Source organism: Corvus cornix, chromosome 1A (genome assembly GCF_000738735.6).
Source record: "Corvus cornix cornix isolate S_Up_H32 chromosome 1A, ASM73873v5, whole genome shotgun sequence".
NCBI classification, from domain to species: domain Eukaryota; kingdom Metazoa; phylum Chordata; class Aves; order Passeriformes; family Corvidae; genus Corvus; species Corvus cornix.
Window position 1 is genome coordinate 13967650 of NC_047057.1, and position 25791 is coordinate 13993440.

At 40.3% G+C, this 25791-nt stretch overlaps 1 protein-coding gene across 5 annotated transcripts in view; it reads right to left on the reverse strand.

Moving 5' to 3' along the window:
- Positions 1 to 12907, reverse strand: part of LRRK2 (leucine rich repeat kinase 2) — a 63928-nt gene extending 51021 nt beyond the window's left edge. For 2 of the 5 annotated variants that reach the window (XM_019283573.2, XM_010395608.3), the window contains exons 1-6: positions 12660 to 12907; positions 12491 to 12576; positions 8156 to 8262; positions 4993 to 5081; positions 4463 to 4597; positions 2686 to 2820 (exon numbers count right to left, since the gene is read on the reverse strand). In XM_019283573.2, the coding sequence (XP_019139118.1) occupies positions 2686 to 2820; positions 4463 to 4597; positions 4993 to 5081; positions 8156 to 8262; positions 12491 to 12576; positions 12660 to 12819 (712 nt within the window). In that variant the 5' untranslated portion in view covers positions 12820 to 12907. Of the gene's footprint in view, positions 1 to 2685; positions 2821 to 4462; positions 4598 to 4992; positions 5082 to 8155; positions 12458 to 12490; positions 12577 to 12659 lie in introns of those variants that run through there. The other 3 variants (XM_010395610.3, XM_010395612.3, XM_010395611.3) reach the window with 3 other exon arrangements.
- Positions 12908 to 25791: the final 12884 nt, after the last annotated feature.

The following is a 25791-nucleotide window of genomic DNA, read 5'->3' on the forward strand; positions in this document are numbered from 1 at the left end:
AGCAAATCTTCAAAATAATACATCTCTAAATATTAAATAATGATAACCTACCAGATGAAAAAGCAAGCTCTGAGTGGGAAGCATTTCTAAAGCACTCTGTTTGATAGTGAAGGAAGGTACCTTTCACAACGCTTTAACATGACAGCCATTTATCATGTCATTCTCAACTGAAAACACACATTCCACAAGACAGTATTGTATCACTTCACAGTAAGTTACGATTTCAAAGGTGATACTTATGAGTATAGTGAAACAGCCAGAAGATTCCAAAAGTGATCATTACAAAGAAAGCACAATGAACTGCATGTTGAAATCCTGCAAAATCCAAGCAATGGCACATCTGCAGGGATCACCGTTTCCCAGAACAAGTTAGAGAAAAAGAGGTGGAACAGATCAAATTTAATCTTAACCACCAAAACTTTGTCACCTAAGTTCTCTCAACAATTGATGAAGAGATCTGAGCACTCTGTATGGTGATTCATCCCAACTGTAACAGGAACCTGGTTTAGGGTTAGGTAAGTTTCTTCTTGAGGTGACTGTTTCTCCCTACTAAACAGAGGACAAGACCGGCTGGCTCCCTATGCCTGCCATTTAGATGGGTTAACACTCTGTGATCCATCACTCCACTTTGGAGGACAGTCAGCAGCAAAGCATTTTTCTCGTGCCACAAATACTACTGAGATTTAAGAGTGCTTGTACAGCACTGGAATAAACACTTATCCTACAGTTTCTTATGTGAGCCACAACAAAGTCTAAATATGTATTAATGAAAGAAGGCATAGTGAGGTACTCATTTGGAATAAAGACTTGAACTTCAGGGTATAGGGAGACATTTTACTACTGGATAAGTTACAGTGTGTACTCACACTGAATTATCTTCTTTATGCTGGCCTTAAAGGAATATATTTTGTTGAGTTCTTGAGGGATGTCACAATCCAAGAGTATGAATACTGGCTTTGCACATTCATGTTTTTCTGTCTGTTTTCAATTTTTCATATTAGAAATTAGAGTATTAAATACCTACTTTAGAGCAGGTCTTTTTCATGCCTTTCTCTTGTTGCAATTCCTTGGTTATAAAGGATTTCCCACTTCATGTAAGTATTTACTGTTTTGAAAAGCACTTAAAATCCAGTATCCTCTTCCCTAGAAAACAGCAGTAACTTCTGGGCTAGGGTAAAATTATTTCTGACTCAAGGAATACTAAACTTCTTAAACATAAACTAGAACAGCAAGAAGTTTGAGAAACAGGAACTAGATAGCTTGGAGTCTGATGAAATGTGGGACACACAAGTCTAGTTCTTGTTTATTGGGCATACATGGGGCCAGCATGGTTCCTACAGAGCCAGACAGGATGTATGAGCAAGACTTTGTAAGTAAACACTTTTGCAGGAGGTACAACATTATGCACCTCATGAAAGACATGAATAGCAGAACCCTGCTCTATGCTTCCCAAAATTTTATCAGCAGGAAGCTGATAAAAAGCTGCCTCTGTGTCAACAAGATCAAATTGCTGTCAACAAATTGATACAAAACATCAAACACATTTCTCAGGATCTGGTTTTGTGTAGAACAGGGACTGCTGTTATCAGAAGACAAGAGATAACAAAAACATTTTCTTCCAGTCTTACTGCACAACACCTGAGGACACTGTAAGACTACCACATGCACAGTTCTACCAATGCTTGCCATTGCAGACACCACTAAATGACTACTGTGGGTGTCTGATATCTTTTACCCAGGCCTGGCCACTGAGTTTATATGGGCAATTTTCCCTTTGTGGAATAGACTTTGCCAAGAATATTCTTAACCTGCTACCCAAACTCATTGAAGATTTATTTAGTCAATAAATGTATCTTACTTTTCAAGTATTAAAAGATGACAGGGCAGGGTCTTGAACTTCAGTCTACAAAACTATGATAAAGCATCTTTGTTACTGCTTACTCCAAGAGGAAGAAAGTATTTTTCTGTTATTCAGGAGAGATTTCTGCATTAAGGGTTAAATTAAAAAAAAAATCCCATTAAAAATTAAAAGTATTTCCCTGTTGCTGCCCATTCCGAGCTTCCCTTCCCACTCCCCAAGACAAGCCAGGACTTGCCCCTGCCATGTGCTCTGAACTCCTCTGTTCCAAGCGCGGGCAAAACCAAACGTAACTCAGACTCTTCAGCAGTGTCTGATTGGCCGGTCACCCCAGGTCCGCCCCCAGTCCTCCCCTTTCCCCTTCTCCGAATAAAAGAAGGGCCCAAGAGGGGGCCCACGCTCTTTGGCTTTGCACTCCTTCTGCGAACATCTGTGTGCTTCTGTTTCCATTTCAAAGCTTCTAATTGTGGGAATTAGGCAAGCTGAAAGCTACGTTTCTCCCTCTTTGCTTCTGCTGGTGGTATCAGCTTTGCAGTTACCATTTGCCGCTTTTGGAGCTACAGAAATGCTGGATTGCCCGTGCTACCTCTCTAGGCTGCCCGAGGCTTTCTAAGGCATTGAACTACTAGCCTAGCCGGTAAAAGTGCTGTGAGTATCTCCACATTTCCCAAAGAAAACAGGAAGGTGATTTGTCTGGCAACTCCCAAACAGTTCTCAATGATTTTTTGCAATCACATAAAGATTACTTTTCACAATCACAGAAAGTGTGAGCTGATGCACACTGTGGGAGAAAAGGAATTGAAAATAACTTCTAATAATACACTTACTTGGACCAGCTAAGGAATGTAATGAATAAAGTGCAGGAAGAATCACCTCTTCTTTCTCTGGAAACTCTTTAAATACTTTCAGTATGATCATATGATCTTTGCTTTCAACAAATTCAGTCAGCTGCTCTTCTGGAACTAAATTGAAAGGCAAGAGATACAGTATGTTTTGAGGAAATAATTCTTATCCTGGTATATCATGAGAAAAGACAACTGTTTTTATCAAGTTTCATTATATTTATTTTCTACGTTTCACAGAAAGTAAAGTATTCTCCGTACACATCATCTTTCATGAGTATGGCTTTTTTAACTAAAAACTGAGCTACTTTATAAACACATTTTTCTAGCTTGCACTTTATGTAATTGAGTTTTGACTTTCAAATGCTACCTTGTGAATCAGTATTTTAAAAGTCTTTTAGCCTTTTTCACAGAATAAAATTTAGATAACCCAAACCAAGACAGTATATAAGCTAGGGAAAAGTTAAGCATACAGTGAAGAAAAAAAAAAAAATGGAATGCCATTTTGCATACTCAGTGATGTTATTTAATTTTTCTTCCTTTTTTTTTTTTTTTTTAATAATGGACTTTTTTCCATAAAGCCATGCTTTCGTAATATCTTACCTTAATGGCTTAAGGTTTTTCCATTCCTGGCCCCTGTTATTCATACTGACATAACTGTGTGGCTGTGCAATGAACCAGATATGGGAACTGACCCAGGATGAGAAAGAGCACCTTTTAAATTTCACAAGCAGAATCATTTTCTGAATCTGGCTCAAGATAAGACTAGGCAAATGTCCACATAACAATAACTGACAAGGTGACTCAGAAGCAGAAAAAAGGAGGCAGGAGCAATCTAGGAACTTGTCACATCGGTGCTGCCATCAAGAAGAAGGTATGCAGGTCTGTACCGGCAGCCAGATCTGTGAAAATCTGGCACTTATAAAAAACATGCACAGAAAATGTAAGAAGTTCAGACTTTTGTGGAGACTGAAGAGAAAATACAGCAGGGCGAAAGTATTTAGGGACAGGAAGAGGGGAAGGAACAGAGAAGATAATTCCAAGTACACATGTGGGAGAAAGACTTAAAAAAGCCAGTATAAAATGGTGCTGAAAAGAACCAATCTGAAGAACTGGAGACTATCTTAGAAGCAAAGGAGTACAGCAGAGTGATAGCATTTCTCAGTATTTATTTTGAATCAAGAAACTCAATTCAAAGCCAGAGGGCTACAACATGGAGACTTCTGGCCATGACATGCACAGTTCCTGAGATGTCTGCAAAAATTCAATATATGGTGACTTCATTTTTCAGAATAAATGGGAATATTGTATGGATATATGATCACTTTTTAGTATTGTCAGAGTAAAGAGCAGAATCAAATATTTTTCTGAAGTACAAACATTTTGCTTGATTTTAGAACTGTTCACATTCCTAAAATGTACCGGTCTTTAAATACACAATCCTGTTTTTGAGAATTAAAATCAAATGCCACTATTCTTTCTTCCAGTTACTGACCAATGTTAAATCCCATCTTTCCAGTTAACTCTGGAGTTAGAAATTAAGGGACATTTTGATTTTTTAAAAGATGTCATATTCATTGTTCTAATTTAGAAAATTTGTGATATTGCTTGGAAAGTCTGTTTTGTGCCAGCTCATTTAAAGAACAGACAATACACAAATCAATCTGGAATGCAAAAATTCATTTATTGCATTTAAATAAATATCTGCCATCCCTCCCAACCTATACCTTTTTCTAATGCAATAAACTACAAGATTAAATACCTTTCTCAAAAAGTTTGTGTAATGCTTTACATCCATGCTGCTGGATCTCTTCATTTTTAGGGAAGGTGTGCATGGCATTAAATACCAAGGAAAACACATCCACCTCTTCTTCCAAGAGCAGGAAAGCAATTATGTCTGAACAGCAGAAGAGATTACATGTTGCACTGATTATTTCTCAACATTTTCATTGAAACACTGTAAAATCCAAAATTCTTTAATACTGCCCTTAAAATTTACTCTGACAGTTCAAATCCAGCTTTGTATAACCCATGGCAAAATTCTCTCTTAAGGTAGCATTTCACAATAGAACTGATGTTCTAAAACTTTACTGCTAAAAGACAGCTCATACCTACCTGGGAAAAAAGGTGCAAAATAGTACTCTTATTATTTTGTATACAAATACAAATGACAAGTGACTTCACGGAGTAAAACAGAGAGAAAAATCCAGTCTGCCACGTACAGCCACACATTTTATAGCAGTTCTGTGTTTTAAAGGTTTAGACGAAATAGGAAAGTAAAGCACACAATACCTGACGTGAGGAGTAGATTTAATGCTTTTAGTCCTATTACTGAAAGATTTATATTTCCTTTGTGGACTGTAAGCATTTTAAGAATCTGCCTAAAAATTAAAAACAAAAAAAAAAAGGGAAAAAAGAGTTATAGCTAAAGAAATATTGACACAACGTCTTATCAAACATTTACTTTGAAAACAGAAGTAGTTACAGAAATTAGCAAAACCTTAAAAAGCTCTCAATTAATTTTTTAAAAACCTTTTACTTCAGTTTATGTTTTTTCAAGTCACCAATGAAGTAATATTGGAATTTTAACTACAATCATACTTCATTAAAATACTGATGTATAATTTATCCAATTTACTTTCGTTTTTAGTTAGTTATGTGAATTAATTCTGCAGAGTCATTCAGGAGGTGGTTCCTCTCCAGAGCACCGGGCTGTGGAATGTGGACAGCACAGCACTGCTCTGCCTGCTGCAAGAGCTCAGTTACACTGAACAATCAAGTGTTTGGTGGAAGAGAAGTAGCAGTTTCCCAGCTGAAAAACTTGAACAGCATCTTGATGAACTCTACCCTAAGTTTCAGTCATACAGCATTTACATGATGCTGGACAAATCACTAAAAAGAAACAGTTCCTTGCACACTCCTTGCTTTCTGTATGTCTGTTCTGACTTGTTAAACAGAGAGAGCCAAACAATGCCAAGTACTGCAAAATCCAGGTCATGTATCAAATTAGGCACCTAAAAATCGGTAGATACTTTTAACATATTTTACTCAAACAACTATCTGTAAAGCAGTGACTAAAAATCTGTAACACCTCTTTAAAAAAAAAAATTAAAGCATTGATTTCACACTGAATGAAGCATATCTCAAGGGGGGGTGGAACTGTAATTAAAAACTAAATTAAAATGCATAGACTTACACACAAAAAAAACCAAATAAAGAAACTTTTTTTTTAAACTTTTTATTATTTTAGAGAGCTGGACTCTGCCATTTTAATAATCCTCAAATGTGAATCCTTGCATATATAATATCCAATAAAACTGGATTGTGCAGTAGTTTGTGATAAATTAGTTGATATTCTTGACCTGTCTTGAAAAACATAAGCAGCACTTGAAGTCATCCAAATTTCATACCCCAGCTCTGGCAATGATGTTTTTTGCCTTGCTAAAGTCTAAATTTGTAAGCTGGAATGAATGTATCACTGTTTTCCATTCATACTATGATGCTTCTAGTTTCTCTCTCCTCTGTTATAGCACTGGTGTTGTAGCTATGATGACCAAAGTAGACATGAGAGGCAAAATCTGATAGGAGTAATAACATCCTTTACCTTTAGAAAATTCCCTCCCATATACCCTCCCATTTCAAATATAACATGAAGAAGGATGTAAAACTTTCTAAACCTCTTCTGCTGTAGGAGAGCTTAACATAAGAGATTACAAAACATCTCGTGAAGTCTCTTTAAGCTTGTAGAAAGAATGCAAATACACTGAAGGAAATTCTCTCTCTCTTCACACTGATAGCGACTATTTAATTATTTACCACACTGTCAAGAACACCTGAATCAAAGGCAACCTACCACTTGTAAACATGACTGCAGCATAGTCAAGTTGGGTCATAGCTGAGAGACAAATGAAATAAATGCTTTTTCTATATTCAGATTCCTATTCTCCTAAAATAGTTACACACACAAAAGGGAAAATCTCTTGCAAAAAAAAATGAACTTTTCTTCTCTATTGTAACTGTTTCCTGCCTTCCTGTAAACAGCAAGTATTCATTATGGTGTTGATTCACTGCTATTCTCGTCCACTTCATGCACAAGGAACATGAGATATAATTTAGCTGGCTTGCTCTGCCTTTGGCACTGACAGAAACGCCTGAGCCCACTCCCCCACTAAGAATAAATCTCTCCACAGCAAGGAAAACTATCAACATGTCAGACAGGGATACACAGTTGGCTAAAATATTGGTACTGAGAAGGAATCATGTACAGCAACGCTATCATCAGATCCTTAGTGAAGTTTGAGTTTGAAAGGGATGCTTTGTTAATTGCACACACTGCGTGGGCGCTGAGGAGGCTGTGGGAAAGATCAGCCCCAGAAAGTAATTCTTCTGGGACCTGAGAATGAACAGCAGTATCTCCAGCTCTCAGAACAACTTTCAGTCAATTAACAAGCTTTTAAGCTGCCAGAGAAATGGTAACTATCATGTGCAGCTCAGTTTTTTCTTGCTCATGAAAAGCAACCCAAATCACTTTTGCTTTCCAACAAAAACCACCAACATATCTTTCAAAGGAGTTCATTCCCCTACTGACCATGTATTCTAGCCACTATAAAACAAATAAACAAACCCCCACAAAATCAAAATGCATCTTCATGCTATCTTTCAACAGCAACCTTTCCAAGGAAGGGTGTGGTGAGGACTATGGAGGCAGATTCACTAGGTTACAAGGCTGTGCTTGTTGCTGTCATTATCAGCCCTGAAGGCAGCAATCTGTCCAAGAGAGAGAACACCAAACCAACCCCTATAAGCATCGACCCTACATCTACAACTAGCATTTGTTACTGGGCAACTATTCAGCCAACCTATATGGGTGTTCATCCCATCTAACCACAGACATCCAGAAAACACTTCTTTAGGCTTCCTTTGACAGCTGATGGAGAAGAGCTGAGCAAGCCCAAGCCACAATTTGCTCCACTTACTAAAAAGATAGAACAAACCATCCCTTCTGAAGGCAATCGTAAATACTTACTTTTAAGATAATAATAAGAGGTGTGACAAAATCTATTCTTCTTGATTTACACTACTTTAGGCTTGTGGATATAATTCCTCACATTTGAAAGAAAACACATAAACATCCAGGTAATACTGCATCTGTCAAAAAGGTTACTTGTCTTCTTTTTTTTAATGTGTAGTGGAATTTCCTATATTTCAGTTTGGGCCCCTTGCTTCTCATCCTGTCACTGAGTGCCCCTAAGAAAGGCCTGGCTCAATCTCCTTTACTTTCTGCACCAGGTATTTATATACACAGATAAGATCCTTGTTCATGTGAGTGTCAGATTCTGAAGGCTGAAAAAATCCACAAAAAAACGGATGTAATAACTTTATATATTCTATTGCATATATAGGCTACCAAAATTACCAAGCTTTCTGGCAGACTCTTTGCATACAAAATACTTACTGGTGAACACCCAGTACTTCCCAGTCCTTCCCAACATCCTTAGGAGCTATGTTTTGTAGAGTACTTGGGCAAATTTCTATTAATTTACAAAGAAGTGACCAGCCCATCTGTAAAACAAAAATGCAGCTATTTTAGAATAGATATTCTGCTTGGAACTTCAACATTGTCCTCTGATCCTTGGCTTTTGCAAGACAGCTGTTCTGTTACCTAGCTAAATCAGTATGGGAAAATTAATTAACACACGACAAATGGAATGAAAAGTTAAAAGATGGAAGCAAAACACATGCTATTGATTCTGAATGCAGTGCTTGCAGGAACACATCACTCTAAATCTGCTTCAGCATTGCTTGAGGATAAAGGGCACACAGTTAAACGAGATGCGGACAGACAGAAACATATGCTGTGATCCATAATATGTCATCACTGGCCAGGGAAACCCCCTGCACTATTACAGGTAGTTCAGCCTTATTGAAAAATGTGTGTTTTCATAAGAACTTGCCATTTAATTGAAAATTTTAAGGATAAAGTATAGGTTTTTAAAGGTGTTCAATGTTTTAAATGGGGATGAGATACGTAAACAATTACCACACATTTCATATTTTTGCCATCAACCCTCAGTACCGTGTGCTTTCAATATGTAACAAAGGCAGTGCAAGTTTTGAGATCATAAGGAGTGAAAGACAACTAAACCAAATGTATTTGTTCTTAATAACTACCTGTTCTATCCTATGCAAATTCTTTGACTTTCAAACATCTGTAAATAATGCCAAAAACCTAAAAATATTCCTCTTTGATCTTCTGTGTTGAAGAAATCTGGTCTCTTACAAATGTTTACAGGCTGATATGATTGAATAGGCTGCAATGAGGAAGCAGTAAGCAAAATCTATACAAAGAAATAACCAATGAAAGAAAATCCCTCTGTATTGAAAGAAAATAGTGAACTGTGAAATGTCAAGTCAAGATGATGCAGATTCTACAAAAAGGAATTATGAAAAGGCATAAGAGTTTCCTTGAGCATATAAGTAAATAAAAAGGTGGAAGCAGGCCTGTGTGCTTTAAGAATAGAGTCAAGACAGAAGACAATATGTCACAAAGACTCTATGCATAACTGGATCACTTTCTTACAGAAGAGTTATGTAAAGCAAAGAGGTCAAGATGGGACAGCCAAAACCAGGAATGTAAATGGCTACCTCCAAAGAGTTTAACAGCAAAGTTCATATAAAGTGCATGATCCCTAAACCTGCAATCAGTATGACTAGAGACATGGAATTACAAGTCTGGTAGTGTAGAGTCACCCACAGAACAGCATAAGCTTGAATCTAGACAGCTCTCCTGACAGCACTGTAAAACGTGCAAAAAGCGATGTAGCTCCCTGGGGACTGGAATTCTACTTTTGTTTTTCACATACTTGGTTGCAGTGTGAGCATAGCCCATATCTGCAGTACTTTTGTTTCTGTTTCAGTTTAGATTTGCTGAGCCAAATGTTTTAAGCCAATTACAACCTTAATGTCTGCAGATTGAGCTTGGCCATGAGCCAGTTTCCATGCACTTGTCTTCCTTGGATAGCAAGCTGCCTTGCCCTGCATGAGACTACAAATCATTTACTATGGACATTCCGGCTGGTCTGTGTAACTGAGTCCTAACTAAGTGTAGGTACAATGAATAGTCTTAGCAGCCATCAGTCCTCTCCAAGATGAGGATATGTCATTCCCTAATTTTCCATATTCCAAGCAAAATAGGGTTTATCAGGGTAATTTCAAAAACATTGTAGAGGTGACTATTAATTGATAAGCTGTTTATTCCTTAGAAAAGATTTTATTTTAGAAGTCACACTTTATAAGAACACCTTAACTGCTTTTATAAAATTTAGAATCTGATGAAAACTTGCTTAATGACTTTAGAAAATTCCTTTCTGTATTAACTGTTTCTGATGAATTTTATATTCCCAATAAACATTCTTATTTGGATTGTTAGGACTCCCAAGTATTGACAAACATTTATCAGAACTGTGGATCCAGAGAAGACCAATGGAAACATCTGATCTGCTGATATGTGGCCTATTTTACAATATTAAAATCACAACCTGGGGTAACAGAGAGCTTATCAGCTGTTTAATAATTATGTAAGAAACCAAGGGTCTTTTAAATAACAGAAATCCTAAAGGCTACAGGGAAGGGAAATAAAGCAAACAAAGATGTCCTTATAAACACTCAAACAGGCCGCTACATACAGAAACAGTTGGTAGCAGCACTGAAACTCATTTTTAAATCAGACCCTTTTCGTTTCTAGCATGTAATTAATTTATATTACATTAGGTCACACCATCTACGTGAGACAATAAAGCTCTGCTGACTGCTCTTTACTCAAGTGCACTCATATTTTGCTCTAGAGTTTCTAAGCTCCTCCAGTCATTGCCAGAGTAAATGCAGAAAACTACCCTATTTACTTAAAGACACATATTTTACTTTCAGGAACTACTGGCTTTCCACACCAGTACCTTCCTACTTCTGAAGGAGCTTGCAGGGTTTATGCCTGCAGTCTGACTTGCAATATTGATCTAGTAGGCAAATTTACCCTGTACAAGTCAGTGGAACAACAACATAATGTGATGTTTTGTAACCAGTTAAGGAGGGGAGGTAAAGAAAGTTCTCACTTCAGGTATGTCTCTGTGTTTATTCTCTTATGTCAATTTTTTTACAATACCAAAAGTAAAAGGAAATTGACTAATTACTTATTCAATAAAAAATCATTAATACTGCAAAGAGACTGCACTGAAATCAGGATCTCATTACTTCACTACTTCTGTAAAGTGAGAATTGTTTATTCACAAAGACTACAAACAAATAACAGTGAATGAAGCAAAAAGACAGAGCTGTACTTACATAGTGTGAATGTTTGTTAACATCTGAACTGAATGTGAAAGAAGAGCTGCCCAAGACGTTTTATAGGGAATGGGATTTGAGCTTTGCACTGGCTGTGAATTTCCCACTGCAACACAATATAGTAATGCAAAGGAGGTCCAGGACTTCTAAAGTGAAACACTGTATGACTGCAAATGCAGGCAGGTAGAAAATTAAAACTAATTTTAAAATTTGGAATTAGAGTAAGGTATTTTAATCGAGTTACAATGAAAATTAATCACTATCTTCTGTATGCAATTCAGAGAGTCTTGTGCTATCATTTCATACCTATTTCTTGTTGTGATTGATGTTTTACTTGCAAGTTTAAACTTCTGAGCAAAGGTTTTATAAACTCTTATTTATGTAATATGCTTTCTCTTGAAAATAACTGTTGATTAATCTTCCTGTATTTCTTAACAACCTGACAATTGAATAGTAAAATAAGTAAAACCTTAAGATACTGCACAAATATTTAGTCTTCAAAGAAAACCTGAGATCATTGTTATTTCAGATTAATCACTACAGAAGTACAGTTTCTTACTTAATCTGAATTTTGGGCTTTTGACCTCTAGCTAAGGTCTAGTACACAGAAAAACCCCCAAAACGAAAACCTTTAAAATACATTATTATTTAAGAGGCATTTGCAATATAATACATGTTTTGCCTTCTAGTTGAATTGAAAAAAACCCCAAAACATGCAAAAAATATTGTAACTATATAAATGGGCTTAATAATTAAAAAAAAAAATCAAGTGATTTTCACAGAAATCTGGAGCTTATGAACATCCTCTATACACAGCATAGTCAGAAATTTAATATATGCCTGCCAGGAAGGAGCTGTTTCGTATGACAAGTCTGGCAGCTGTACCATAACTACAAAATCAAATTGTGCAAGCGCCACACCTAGTCCAAATGGGCCAATGCTAAATTACAGGAGCAGGCAGGCAGAACCTTAAATTGCAGAACCTACTCTTAGCTAAAATATTCCCCCCTGCCTTTAAAAAACTGTGCTAGCACAACTCTCAAGAAAATCATGCTTTTCGGAAGTTTGTCTGACCATAGCAAAATTCAATATGGACACATCAAAATTATATAAGATAACATTACCGGTAATTTAGAACCCTACATTACACAGTATTCACATTGCCTTATTTCTATTTTCTATTTCGCCTCCTTCTCCCGGTAAAAACAGACACAGCCAGTGGCGTCTGCAGTAAGTTGGAACGCTTGGTCCCTTTAAACGCCAGCGGTGACAGCGCCCTTCTACAGATCAGAGCACTTCATGAAGCGGCCCAGGAGACAGACAGCAAGTTAAGGAGGAATCAACAAGCCGAACAAGAACTTTATCCCGGAAAGGGCCGCGCGCTCGCTCATCCCGCGGAGCGCAGCCGGAGCGGGGGAAGCGGCCCCGGCCCCCGCCCTGCCCGACCCCTGACCTGCTGCACGCCCGCCGCTCCCGGGTACAGATCCACCACCAGCAGCAGGGGCACGTGGACATTTTTGCCGCTGAAGAGCCGGGGAGCTGTGGGGGGACAGAGAAGACAGAGAGACAGCGTTAGCGACCGGCGGCGGGCGGGACAGGGCAGGGCAGGGCAGGGCGCTCACCGCTCTGCCGGGCCGCCAGCTCCAGCAGGTCACTCAGGGTCTGCACCAGCGTCTCCAGCCGCTTCCTCTCCTGGACGTTTTGTAGCCGGACGACCAGCTTCCTCAGGGCTTGTTCCTCCCCCGCCACCGCCTCCCCCTCCTCAGGGCCGCCGCTGGCCATGGCCGACCCGCTGCCCTCTCCGTGCCCATCCGCCGGTCGGCGGGACGAAGGCTGGGCTGGGCTGGGCTGGGCTGGGCTGGGCTGGGCTGGGCTGGGCGGTGCGGGCCTGTCCCGCTGCTGCGGCCCCGCAGTGCCGCCGCCCGGCCGGCGTCACGCGGCCCTCCCGAGCCGCCCCTGCCGCGGCCTCCGGCCCCTCCCACGGCGCTGCTCCATGGACACGGCCAAGAACCGGCCCCCGCGGGCGACCGGCCCCCGGTAACCCCTGGTAAACGCCTGCGGGACACGCGCAAGCGCCCGGCAAACAGAACAGACCCGCGGGCAGCTCCCCCTCACAGTGATTGACGAAACAACTGCCCAATGGAGCTGCCGAGCTGGACCCGCGGTCCGCCCAGCAGTGTCTCTGCAAAAAGGTCTGGGCAGGCGGCGATAAGGAGTGGGTGGCTTTGGTTTATGGGTTTAACGAGCTTTGGGGGCGAGGATCTGTGACCCTGTGGGTTACCCGCACTGAGGCAGTCTGTTCCTGAAGGGCTGCTCCCTGTAGAAGGGTGTGGAGTTGAGCCTTGGAAGAAGGGAGGGGTGAGATGAAGGTGTTTTGAGACTTCATTTCCATCTCTAACTGCCCTACTCTAATTTGTTTGGCAATAAACTAATTTCTCCCAGTTGAGTCTGTTTTGCCTGTGATGGCGATTGGTGAGTGATCTCTCCCCGTCCTTATCTTGACCCATGAGCCTTTTGCTATGTTTTCTCTCCCTCCTCTAGATGAGGAGGCAAGTTACAGAGGGGCTTTGCTGAGAAGCCGGTATCCAACCAGGGTCAACCCACCACAGTCCTTTTTGGCTCTCACATTACCCTTGCTTGAAACCACAGATGTCTGGAATCTTCGGTGTGTATCTTCTACCTACCTTGATAGTAAATGTTGTAGAGTTGAAGTGTCTCTGCTTGTTCCAGCTCGCAGCTGCCTCGCAGTCCTGGATCACTTGTAGCTCCTTCAGTAAGTAATTGTTGCAATTGTAGATTCCTGAGCTAGACAGCTTGAGCCCGAGTTAATGTTTCGTCTTCTTTCCACTTGGGTTGGCAAAGAATAAAATACTGTGCTAGTGTTTCTGAGGTCCCTGAATAAGTAAAGAACTAGCTTCTAGAGATCAGGTGTCTCAAACACTAATCTTGTAGCGTGTCTCCCAAGCTTCATTCCTCTGCCGGCAACAGTTCCTGGAGTGCTGTTTGGAGAGGATGCCAACTTCTGCTAAGTCTCTGGGAGTCTGGTAGAGATTGACTAAAGTCTTCTGAAGTGTGTTAATTAGTTAGACTAGAAGAGAAGGGAAAGAATGGGGTAGTCTTGGGAAGCATCTATATTGTAGTTTTCCTGGATTTTTCTAGGGAAACCCAGTGAAGATATTAATATATCTTCACCAGAAGGGGGATGGGATCAAATTTAAAGACAGAAAGTTTAGATTAGATACTAAGAAAAAAATGCTTTACTGTGAGGGTGATGAGGCACTCTAACAGGTTGCTAGGAGAAGTTGTGGATGTCCCATTCCTGGGGGTCCTCAAGGCCAGGTTGGATGGGGCTCTGAGCAAACTGGTCTCGTGGAAAGTATCCCTGCCCACAGAAGGAAGGTTGGAACTAGATGGTCCTCTTCCAACACAAACCATTCTATGATGTGTAGAAGTGATTAGAGGTTGTGACTGAGCTGTCTTGTCTTGATGTCTGGCAGGAAAAAAGCTCTGATAGTAAAGTGTAGTTTTCTGAATGTCATTCCTATAAGAGCATGAGAAAAGGGCAAAGGACTACCTCTGGACCACCTCTTTAATGTTTTTCTGCTCTGGAAGCTTCATTTATTTCTGAGCTCTTTCTAATGTTCCATCAGTGAATATGGATGGCTTACCATGAAGACCACAACAAAGGGCCACAACATCTTTAACTAATTTAAACAATGTTTTTTTTCTGTTGGGGCTCAGTGTGTTTATTCCATGTTTTCTGTTCTCTAGCAGCTCTAGCATGTTGTGTTGTTTTGTGCACATAGTTTGAAAAGACTGTACAGAATCACAGAATTAACTGGGTTGGAGAAGACCTTTGAGATCATTGCGTCCAACCTATGACTAACACTACCTTGTCAACTAGACCATGGAACTAAGTGCCACATCAAGACTTGGTTTTTTTTAACACTTCCAGGGGCAGTGACTCCATTTCTTTTTGGCCACAGGCTATAATTCCAGATCACACAGTCTTCTGATTTGATATAGCAATTCCGTGGCATCATCATCCAGTGTATAATGCATATTGCTATATTTTCTTTAAATTATTGTAATGTTATGTATGAATGGAGAATGCATTGACCCATACAGACACTTCCTAAGTGAATGCATTTTTAGATTTGAGTCTACTGTAACTGTATTTTGTTTTAGCTCCATGTAGAAGGTCATTGGGGTAGGAACTTCTGTTGGAGTCATGCTGAAAAGGGGACTCCAAAGGAAGGGTCAAGCTGCTAGAAAACATACCAGAAGACCCACAAGAACTTTTTTTGCCTGAGTTACAGCCCATGTCTGGGTCTAAGGCTCATCCCATTCCTAGGATTTGGTTTAGAAATGAAATCCAGGTTGGAACTCCAGGTTGATTTGGGTTTTAAAGGGCCATTTTTGCATTCTGTTCTCAGTCATCCCTAATGTCTCTTCTGAAAATAGTTTTCCTGTCTTGGGCCCATTTCCCTCTCTTGGCTACATACATTATCATGTTTGGAATAAGATTTTCTGCTTCATGTTTCAATTCAGTCTGTCCTTGATACTAGCAGTCTCTGACTGGCTTTTGCTATCGCTGTGTGGCAGGTCCCTCATTTCTTCACCCTTCCTAGCTTGGTGTTGACATTGATTTAAATGTTCTTTGGTGCTTATAGGGTGAGATACCAGGAAGCAGAGAGGGGTCAGCTGTGAAAGCTGTGTGTTGCAGTGTGATACAAGCATATTTCAGAACCGAAACTTCATCTTTTTGACAGGAGAGGGAGGCTGTGTGCAAGGAAAGACTGTAGGCTGTTGTTTCTTCGTTGCTGGGAAGGAAGGTGTTTTTCTGGAACAATTCTTTTCCCTGGATCATTGCTAGTTCAGTTGGGCTTTTTGGGGGGGAACTCTGGATTTTCTTTCTGTTCGGTTTTGTGAGGGGGAGTGTGTGTATGAGAATGAGTTTGGGCTTTCACAGGGTGGGAGGTTCTGAAAGTATTTTTATTTGGTTTTGTTTTCTGAGGGGTTTTTTTGTTTGTCTTTTGTTGTTGTTTTTTCTCCTCTTCCTGCTCTCCCATTATTTTATTTGCAGTGCTTTACATCACCTGGTGAGCCTGCAGAATCTGTGTTAGGTATTGCCTGGGGACTCTCCTTTGCAAGCTATTTCTGTCAGAGAGCAATGTCAGTCAGGTCCATTTTTTCACATTCAGTTTTATCTCATCATGCTTCCCCTAGAGAGGAGAATGAAAATTTAATTACAGGAGACTTTATAACCACCTTTTTTTGGTTTCGAAGTTGCTTTGAAGAGCCCATGTATGTTTATCAATGAAGGCATAATACTCTGAATAAATATTCTTTTCAGTGTTACATCCCCATTCTGTGTGTTTTAACCCTGCAGCTGGAGAGAGGGTGGTGTTAATTTGAATGACAGAAAGTGCTCAGACAGAGCCTGTTCAGAAGTGATATGACAGTTATTTGATTCACTCCTGGACAAAATGCTGATAAATGGTCCATCTGCTTTTATCTTGTAACCAGCAGGGGCTCTGTGGTGTTAATGAATTCATTGCTTCAGAAAACACTGGCAGAGCAGGTATTCTACTTTGACCTTTTCAGCTCTCATTTTAGCTATCAGGGCTTTAAAATTTAAAAAGATTAAGTACTGTCCACAGGCCCATGCTTGTTCACTGCTCTCTGTATGTGAAGGTGCATCATCTTCACAGCCTCCAAATGGATGGACTTGGACAGGCACTCCAAACCACTACAGCTGGGTAGGAAACTGGCTGATGGCTGGTTCCAGAGAGTGGTACAGAATGGAATGGTGATACATCCAGGTGGTGGCTGGTCACAACTGATGTTCCCCAGGGCTCAGTACTTGGACCAACCCTGTCTAATATCTTTATCAATTATGTCGATGAGGGGATCAAGTGCTCCCTGTCTGTTTACAACCAGTTGGCACCAAAGTGGAAGTGTTGATCTGCTGGAGGGTAGGAAGGCTCTGTGGAGGAAACTGGCCAGGCTGGGCAGGATTGATGGGCCAAGGCCAATTGCGTGAGGTTCTACAAGGTCAAGTGCTGAGTCCTGCACCTTGGTCTCGACAACCCTTCAACAATGGAATACTGAAGACTGGGGCAGAGTGGTTGGAAATCTACCCAGTGGAAAAGGACCTGGGGTGCTGGGTTGACAGCAGCTGAATGTGAGCCAATGTGTGCCCAGATGGCCAAGAAGGCCATCCTGGCTTGGATCAGAAATGTTGTGGCCAGCAGGACCAGGGCAGTGATTGTCCCCCTGTACTCGACACTGGTGAGGCCACACCTCAAATCCTGTGTTCAGTTCTGGGCCTCTTACTGCAAGAAAGACATTGAGGTGCTGGAGCATGTCCAGAGAAGGGCGGTGGAGCTGGGGAAGGGTCTGGAGCACAAGTCTGATGAGGAGCAGATGAGGGACCTGGGGATGTTTAGCCTGGAGAAAAGGAGGCTCAGGGGAGACCTTACCAGTCTCTACAACTGCCTGAAAGGAGGCTGTAGCCGAATGGGGGTCAATGTCTTCTCCCAAGCAGCAAGTGAATAGAACAAGAGGAAATGGCCTCGAGTTGTGTGAGGGGAGGTTTAGATGGGAAATTGAGAACAATTTCTTCCCTGAAAGGGTTGTCAAGCCCTGGAACAGGCAGTCCAGGGAAGTGGTTGATTCACCATCTCTGGAGATATTTAAAAGACATGTTGAAGTGACCCTTAGGGACATGGTTTAGTGGTGGACTTAGCAGGGCTGGCTTAATGATTGAAATAGATGGTTTTAAAGGACTTTTCCACTCTAAATGATTCTATGAAATATACCTTTCTGAAAGCAGGTGCTCTACTAGAGTTTCAAGTAGATTTTAGGTATTTGACATGCTTTTCTGAATTGTCATCAGGTATGTTCCTTAAAGTCAGCTTGAGTGTTATAAGTGTATGTATGGATTATATAATAGGTATGAATATTTCCATTGTGTAGTTAAAAGATTAAAGTATAACAAAAGTGAAATTTTCGTTAAAGAAATTTGTGCATATGTTAAATTGGGCTGACACCTAGTGGTGGGAATACTTCTAATACAGTAGTACACGGTTTATGGATCCTTTGGTTCTGTGGGTCCTTTAAGTTAAAGGCAGCTTGAAACTATGTTTTTCTTAGGGGAGGCCAGAGAAGACCTGAATTTCCTCAAAAGGAGGGCTGTCCCTGCCCTTTATCTTTCCTAAAACTCATCTTCCCTCTGCCTGCTTTTCACTTCTCATCATCCTTTGGGTTATACTGCATTGCTGTATACTCTATTTGGTCTATATATTTACAGAGCAGATGAGTACTTCAAAGCCCGAGTAAGTTTTCCTGCTGTTTCCTGCTGAAGAGCTGATGATGCACTTCGTGGTTCTAAATTAGAAACTGAAGATGTTCAGGATGTTTTCTGCCAGTATCCAGCTGATTAAACAGCTTCTGTTAAAGGGACAAAGCTTTCATTTCACAAAATCATGGAATAGTTTGTGTTGGAAGGAACCTTAAACACCATCAAGTTCCAACCCCCTTGGCCATGGGCAAGGGAGAACTTCCACTAGACCAGGTTGCTCAGAGCCCTATCCAGCTTGCACACTTCCAGGGATGGGGCATCCACCGCTTCTCTGGGCAACATTCCAGTGCCTCACCACCCTCACAGTAAAGAATTTCTTCCTAATGTCTAATCTAAACCTGCCCTCTTTCAGTTTGAAGCATTCCCCCTTGTTCTGTCACTACATGCTCTTGTAAAAAGTCCCTACACACGTGTAGAACCCCTTCTAGTTATTCTTTGCACCCGTTGCCAAGTCCAGCTCCAACTTCACCTTGGCTTTCCCCACCCTATCCCCATACAACTGGACTGTGTCCTATACTCTTCCCAGGTTACCTGTCCTTGGTTCCTTTGCCTGTGCACATACTTCTTGCCCTTTAACTTGACCAGCAGGTCCGGATTCAGTGATTCCTGTCTCTTGCTTTCCTTGCCGAATTTCTTGTGCCTGGGGATCACTAATTCTTGTGCTCCAGGAAGATGTCCTTAAAAATTTGCCAGCTCTGTTCTGCTCCCTTGTCCCTGAAGAAAGCTTCCCAGGGGATTGTATTGATGAGTTTCTTGAAGAAATTGAGTTTACTTTCCTGAAGTTGATAAGGCCTTTAAAGAGAGAAAAAACCTCAACTGAAAAATTAAGTGGACTTATAGCTGGTTTCTAAGGAGGTAAAAAGCCTAAATTTCTGGATCACTGGCTTCAAGGTTGTCTTAAAGAGAGCTGGGAGGAGGAGAGTTGAGGGCCACCTGAGCCAGAGTATGTAGCACTTGGCTGCGATAACTAGCAAAGTGATGTAGGTTTAAAAATGAAGTTCCCACAGCTAAGGATAAAACAGCACTGACTGCTTTAAAACAAGAGTAAGAAACAATCAGCACTTTCAGAGGGGCTGAAACGTATGGACCTTGGATATAATAGGGACGTTGGTTTATGCAGCGTGGTGAACTTCATAATGTTTGGTCTACCAGAAGGTACTGCCTCTACTTATGCTACTTTCTCATAGCATAGACACTACAATACCTACAGAAGTGATATTCCTCACCAGATAGAGGCCAACACTGTGTCTGACCTAGGTAGTACTGCTCATCTTGGGATTATTTTACATCTTACTTATTTCACTTTAAAGTATTTTTTTAATAACTGTAGCTAACACTATACAGCACTAGTGGGTTTATAGGGCCATGTATGATGCATTTTGCCAGTGTCTAGGGTTTTGTATATCTTTTCTAATTTAATTTTTATGGGTCTCTTTCATTGTACCATAATGTCTATCTGTTATCAGCTTTTATAAAGAGTACAAATAAAGATGGGGATGCAAATGAGTGTAAATCCCTGAAGCAGAATTCAAGAATGTGGCACCAGGGTAAATTATAATCCAGCATTGTAATTTTCACCCTCTCTGTCTTTTCAGTTATTAGTGGATAGATCACACTGGTTTTAGTAAGGAAGAAGGTTCTTGGCTCTTATATGGACAGTTATTCATATGGTTTAAGTATTTACTTCGGCAATTTATAGAAAAAAATTCTTATTGGGTTTACCAGTGATAAAATATAAACTTTCTAATTTCTACAAACCTTTTTAGGTTTACTAGATGTTTTTTAGCTCTGCTGGAGAACGCATTGTTGTCCAGTACATGTTTTTGCACTGTTATAAAGCAAAGTAATTTTCTTTATATGAACAAAGAGGTTTCAGGGTGACCTAATTGCAGCCTTCCAGTACCTGAGGGGAGCCTACAAGAAAGCTGCAGAGATATTATTTAAAAGAGTATGTAGTGACAGAGCAGGGAGAATGGCTTCAAATTGAAAGAGAGCATATGTTTAAATTAGATATTAGGAGGACATTTTTTACTGTGAGTGTGGTGAGGCACAGAAACAGGTTGCCCAGAGAAGCTGTGGATGCCCCATCCCTGGAAGTGTTCAAGGCCACGCTGGACGGGGCTCTGAGCAACCTGGTCTAGTGGAAGGTGTCCCTGCCTACAGCAGGGAGGTTGGAATTAGATGGTTTTTAAGGTCTCTTTCCAACCCAAGTCATTCTTTGAATATATGATTCTTTACAACAGCCTATTTCATTAGTCTGAATGTAAAAATTGTTCTAAGCAACACTCACTCAGGATTTGCAAGTAGCTAAAATGATTGACAACTAGACAATCAGACAATCTGTGTTTGTATGTCTGTCCAAGCATTCTGGTGCTGTATCAAGTAACTGATACATGATAGCTAAGCTATCTCATAGCAGGTCCTACCACTGAAATAGCATGAAACTTCCCATTCCCTTTACTAAGAGGACATCTTTCTGAATTAGTTGCTTATCTATTTATTGCCTTTTTCAAACTAGAAAAAAATTTCAATCTACTAACATTCTTAAAGTAAAATAAATGAGTACTAGTTGGTAACGATCTTAATTAGCCAAGTACTTTCCTTAAAGTATTGAAACTGGTTTAGCCTTTGTCGTCAATGACAGTGGTAATGCCTGTCCTCATTATTTCCTCAGTTAAAGTAGCAGGACTAGTGTTAACTTCATTTATTTTCTTGGGAAATTGAGAATTTAAGTGCTTCAAACTTGTTTCTTGTCACTGCAAGGGGCTTCTAATCAATATTTTCTGTCATGATAATTGGAACAGCTTTAGTACCAATAAGTTTTACTGCAGGAATCTTTTGACAAATTACCTACTGTACCAGACACACTAATTATTTTTGCAAGGTTTTGTGTACCAGTATGCTGCTCAGATCAAGCAATATCATTTTTCTAATTTCACAGTAATTCTTAATTTCTATCACCAATAGCAAATCAAGGGTGAAGCAAATAACAGGACTGGAAGGGAATATTCCTCTGGTTTAACCCCAGTCCATAATTTTCCAAGGTTAAGTTAGCATCCTTCTTTTCTTCAAAGATAGACTCTGCATATTCTCAGTCCAACTTCTGGCAGATTCTCCTCTTTGTTCTCTACTTCTATTCTTGTCTCTCAGAGGACTCCTCTTACTCCCTAAGACATTTCTTGGCTTTGGCATGTTTGTTCCCTATGGTCCTTCATCAGACTGCTGCAGGCGCAAGTGGTGCCTGCCCCAATGCCAGGACTCGTGCCAGGCATCCATGTGGCAAGAGGGTCAAGTCCTGCTGCCATGTCTGGCTGCAGCATCAGTGCCCTCCCTCTTCCCGCTTGGCCAGGTGCTTGTCATCCCTGTTGCTGCTCCTACTAGTGATTGTCTTGGATCTTCCACAATGCTGATACAAAAAAATTATAGCAGCACTGTCAAATACTGTGATATAGCGTTATTATACTAACTTGAAAAGCACTAAGGTGTACAAACTTCCTAATGGTACAATCTATCTACTGCTTGTAAATGACTGTAGTGTTGAAATTACACTGCAGTTGCTAGAAAACTACTTAAATTGCTTCAGTAAATGCATTGCTGTGTGAGCAGTATATTGTGATATTCAGCCTGCTGTCACTGACACTGAGCATGTAAACATAGCACACTTATGTAGTTCCTGTACTTGTGGTGATACACTACAAAGTCTATTTACACTGGCTGTTCTTATCTTAGCAGTAAGATAAAAACCGTGAGCCACAACAAAGTCAGTCAAATATCTCAGTTAATGTTCATCACAAGTGTGCCAAGTCCTCCGTGCTTTTGCCTCTTTCCAAAGAAGGTTTGTGTATCAAAGTGCTCATGAGAAAGACAACAGAGCCTTTGGCACCAAGGGTGCAACACCAAGTGCTCCCAGTAACACAGCTGCTTGCTGTAATGTGCATTTATCTTGGTGTTATCAATACTGGCTGTGGTTGGCTTTCTGGCAGGCTTCCTACCACATCAGTGGGTGATGTTCCAACTCTGGAAATGAAAGGATACAATTTTATTTCTTTCCCTTGCGGTCTGTTACCAAGAGTACTGAGTACAAAGTCCGTATTGTTCTACTCAGTATCGCCACTGTAATTAGGTCTCTCTCAAAATTGATTTGGCATTCCCTTCAGCCACTGAACAGCACTCTAAGTCACACCAGGGCCTGGTTACCTACAGTAGTTGTGGGCCTGTCCACCAGCTCTCAGTAGGACCTGCTAGAAGGGGAACTGTGCAATAGGCTCTGCAAGATCACAGGGAACAAAACATGGAATAAATGAGTGGCCCTTTTTTAGCCATGTTGTTAACGGAGAAAAAAATTAGCCAGATGTTCACTATGGGAAAATATTAATTTAAATAAGCTTTGTCCCAGAGGAGTTCTTAAACAGAAAGGGAAATGAGGCCTTCACATGTGTTGATCATTGCCCTGTCCACCTAAGCATTGTGATGCCTCAGGAATGTTCCCAATCCACTGCTCAAGTCCTGGCCTGCATGGATATGTGTGGATGGCCGACAAAGAGGTGTGAGGACCAAAGAAGTTCGGCACTGTGGAAACTCAGAGGCTTTGCATTGAGGAGAGGGAGGTGGGCCTGACTTAGACCGGTGGCCATGCACAGTCAAATGCTGCTGCAGCTGCTTGCAGCTGAAACAGCTCATCATAGCAGGGAAAGGCATCTGACCATCCCTCCTGTTGTGTTAGTAGCTCACTATTCATTTTCTTCTGTGTGATGCTGGTTTGGGCTGCAGCACTGGGCTCTAGTATTCCCCTGCTGTGGTTGCAGAGACAGGCTCTGCCCCAAAGTAATGGGTAAGGCCCTTTGCAGTTTGCTAAGTTGGTGACTGTGGCAAGAAGGAAAGGATGAATATAGGATACCGTAGAGTATGGTGTTGAGGTGTGTCAGAGCTTGGGAAGCCACAAATCTATTGGCACAGACAAGGTGATGTGATATCAGCAAGATCTTGCCCATGCAACCTCTGAAAAGCAATCCCTGCTATTATCTTACCCCAATCACTCTGGGGTTTCATTCTAGACTGAGCCACTTGAATTGCTGGGGGATTTAATATGTAGATGAGGTGTCTGGCTACTCCCAGGCTTGCTTCTTAGGATTATTTTGTAACATGAACACAGCTTGTAAGGACTTTTTGCTGTTTCCTATGGGAGAATGGTTTAATCAGTGGGCGGTACATATGAGTCTTGCAATTGTATGCAAAGTGGCACTCAGCTGCTGCTGGTTTGGAAAGTTTGCAGCTATTCATGTGAGAATCTCATGTGTCTTATTCAATGTGAATGAGGCTGTGAGTGACAAAGTACCTTGCGGTTATTTTTCTTTTCTTCCTCTAAAGACTAGGAGGAAAGCAGAGCTATTCCTTCCTGCTCCTGCTATCCCCCAAAATAGCAAGCCTGTATTTGATCTATTTTCTTTTATTTTTTTTTTCTTTCCCTAATGCACAAAATTAAGTCATGAAATCCATCTGTAGACTACTTGGCAAATTTCTTTGAACTTGCTTGAAGAATCAGCCACAGTTTTGATGCAGCCAGTGTCTTTAAATACCACTGGTTTTAGAAGGTGTGTACTGGTATAGAAGAATGCAACATTGCCTTCTCTTGGATAGTCAGCCAAAAGGACCACACAATACAAAACAGCAGTTAATTTCTCAGTCACAAGTACTGTTTAACAGTATTATTTGAGTTGACTTTGTCTGCTGTGTGCAAGAGTCTAATACTAAAGACTCACAGACTTCTGTTACTATTCAAAGCATGGTCATTTCCCTGAAGAGTTGCTAGATGGGTATTTGATCTTGGTGTTTAACACTTTCAAGAGGTCTGACATCCTCCTCCTTCTATGGCAAAAAGTGAGATTTGGTTCCTGCAAATATAATCTGCAATAAGACTTTCAATTTCTTTTATAACTTTTTGTAATCAGTGAAGTAGGACTTACTGTTGATGTATAGCCTCAACCTTTTGATGAATACTGTCCCCACATGTCTATTACAAGGCTAAAATTAGGCCATATTTAGATGCATGAGTTTAGAGTATAGCGACAGAAGTGAGTATTTGGAGACTGCTAGAGTATTCCAGAAATGCCTGCGTTGTCAATAGTTGTACTTTCCATAAGAAAAACCTTCATAAATACTCTCAGACAATAACTTATTTCTTCTGCACAGAATAATTTAGTCCCAATAAAATTTGTCCGGTGCTGGAGAGAGTCTCATTGACATCAGCCACCTCACCATAGTTCTCTCACAGCAAAAATGTCCTTTCTTCAGTTATGGCTCATTTGCAAAGCCCAAATCCCAAATACATCCATTCTATTAAAGGAGGTCAGTCCCAAACTCCAGCTGGATAATCTCATCCCTAAATTGTAGATTAAAAATTCTTGGTCTTTCATTAATTATTTGCATTTCATTTCTGATCTCTCAGCATTCATGTACAGTAGGGCTTGTGTCCAGTCCATGCGCAAAACAGTTTTGTTTCATGAAAAACTGGGACAAAATGGACATGAGCAAAATTTTGAACCTAGATGATTAGTATAAATTATTATTGTTAGGACTCTTTTTAAAGTATCAGTGAAGCAAAACCAGTTCAAGTTTTATAAGCTATTAAAATATTTATGAAAATCACTGAACAGAAAAAAATTCTTCCTTTACACTGACTTTGTGTGTATTAGTGGCTGACAAATTTCAGTAAGTCTTAATCTCCACTTATGTTATACTCAAAGATTTAGTATTACTTCTTAATTCTGTGTGATTTTGTGCCAGTCACCCAAATTGCAGGATCAGCAGCCAGGCAACAATATCCAATATCCTGGTCTGGTCTTGCTGATTGGCATTGCTTTTCAATCTGTCAGAGGTTTCCAAATATATTGTACTTTCTTTAAGTTATTAATTTTTGGCTGGAAGACTGTTTTGCTCATTTTTTGTCATATATTAAATTAAATCCTTGTTTTGTGCAGCTTCTTGCAGTTTTATTTTGCTAACCTTTTCCCACAAAACAGTGGATAGAATATACTATGTCAATGAACTGGAAATCACTAAGAAGTCTTTGAAGCTGAGAGTTCATTTTAATACTCATGAGCTGAAATTATTTCACTCTTACTACAAATACATTTCTTGATGTGACTGTATTGCTTGCTGCAGTAAAATAATGTTAAAATTCCTTTTACTGGTACTATAGCTTTACTCTTCTGCCTTTGATCACATTAGTTACAAATTGCTGTAGATGTTCTTATTTGATCAATTTGATCAATTATGCTTTGATTTAGTCTTTTTATTGGTAAAAAATTGTGCTTTGAGCTATTTTGAAGTATGTGCACTGGAAGATTTTGGATTTAACCATTTTTGGCATATCCTATTTTCTGGTTGTC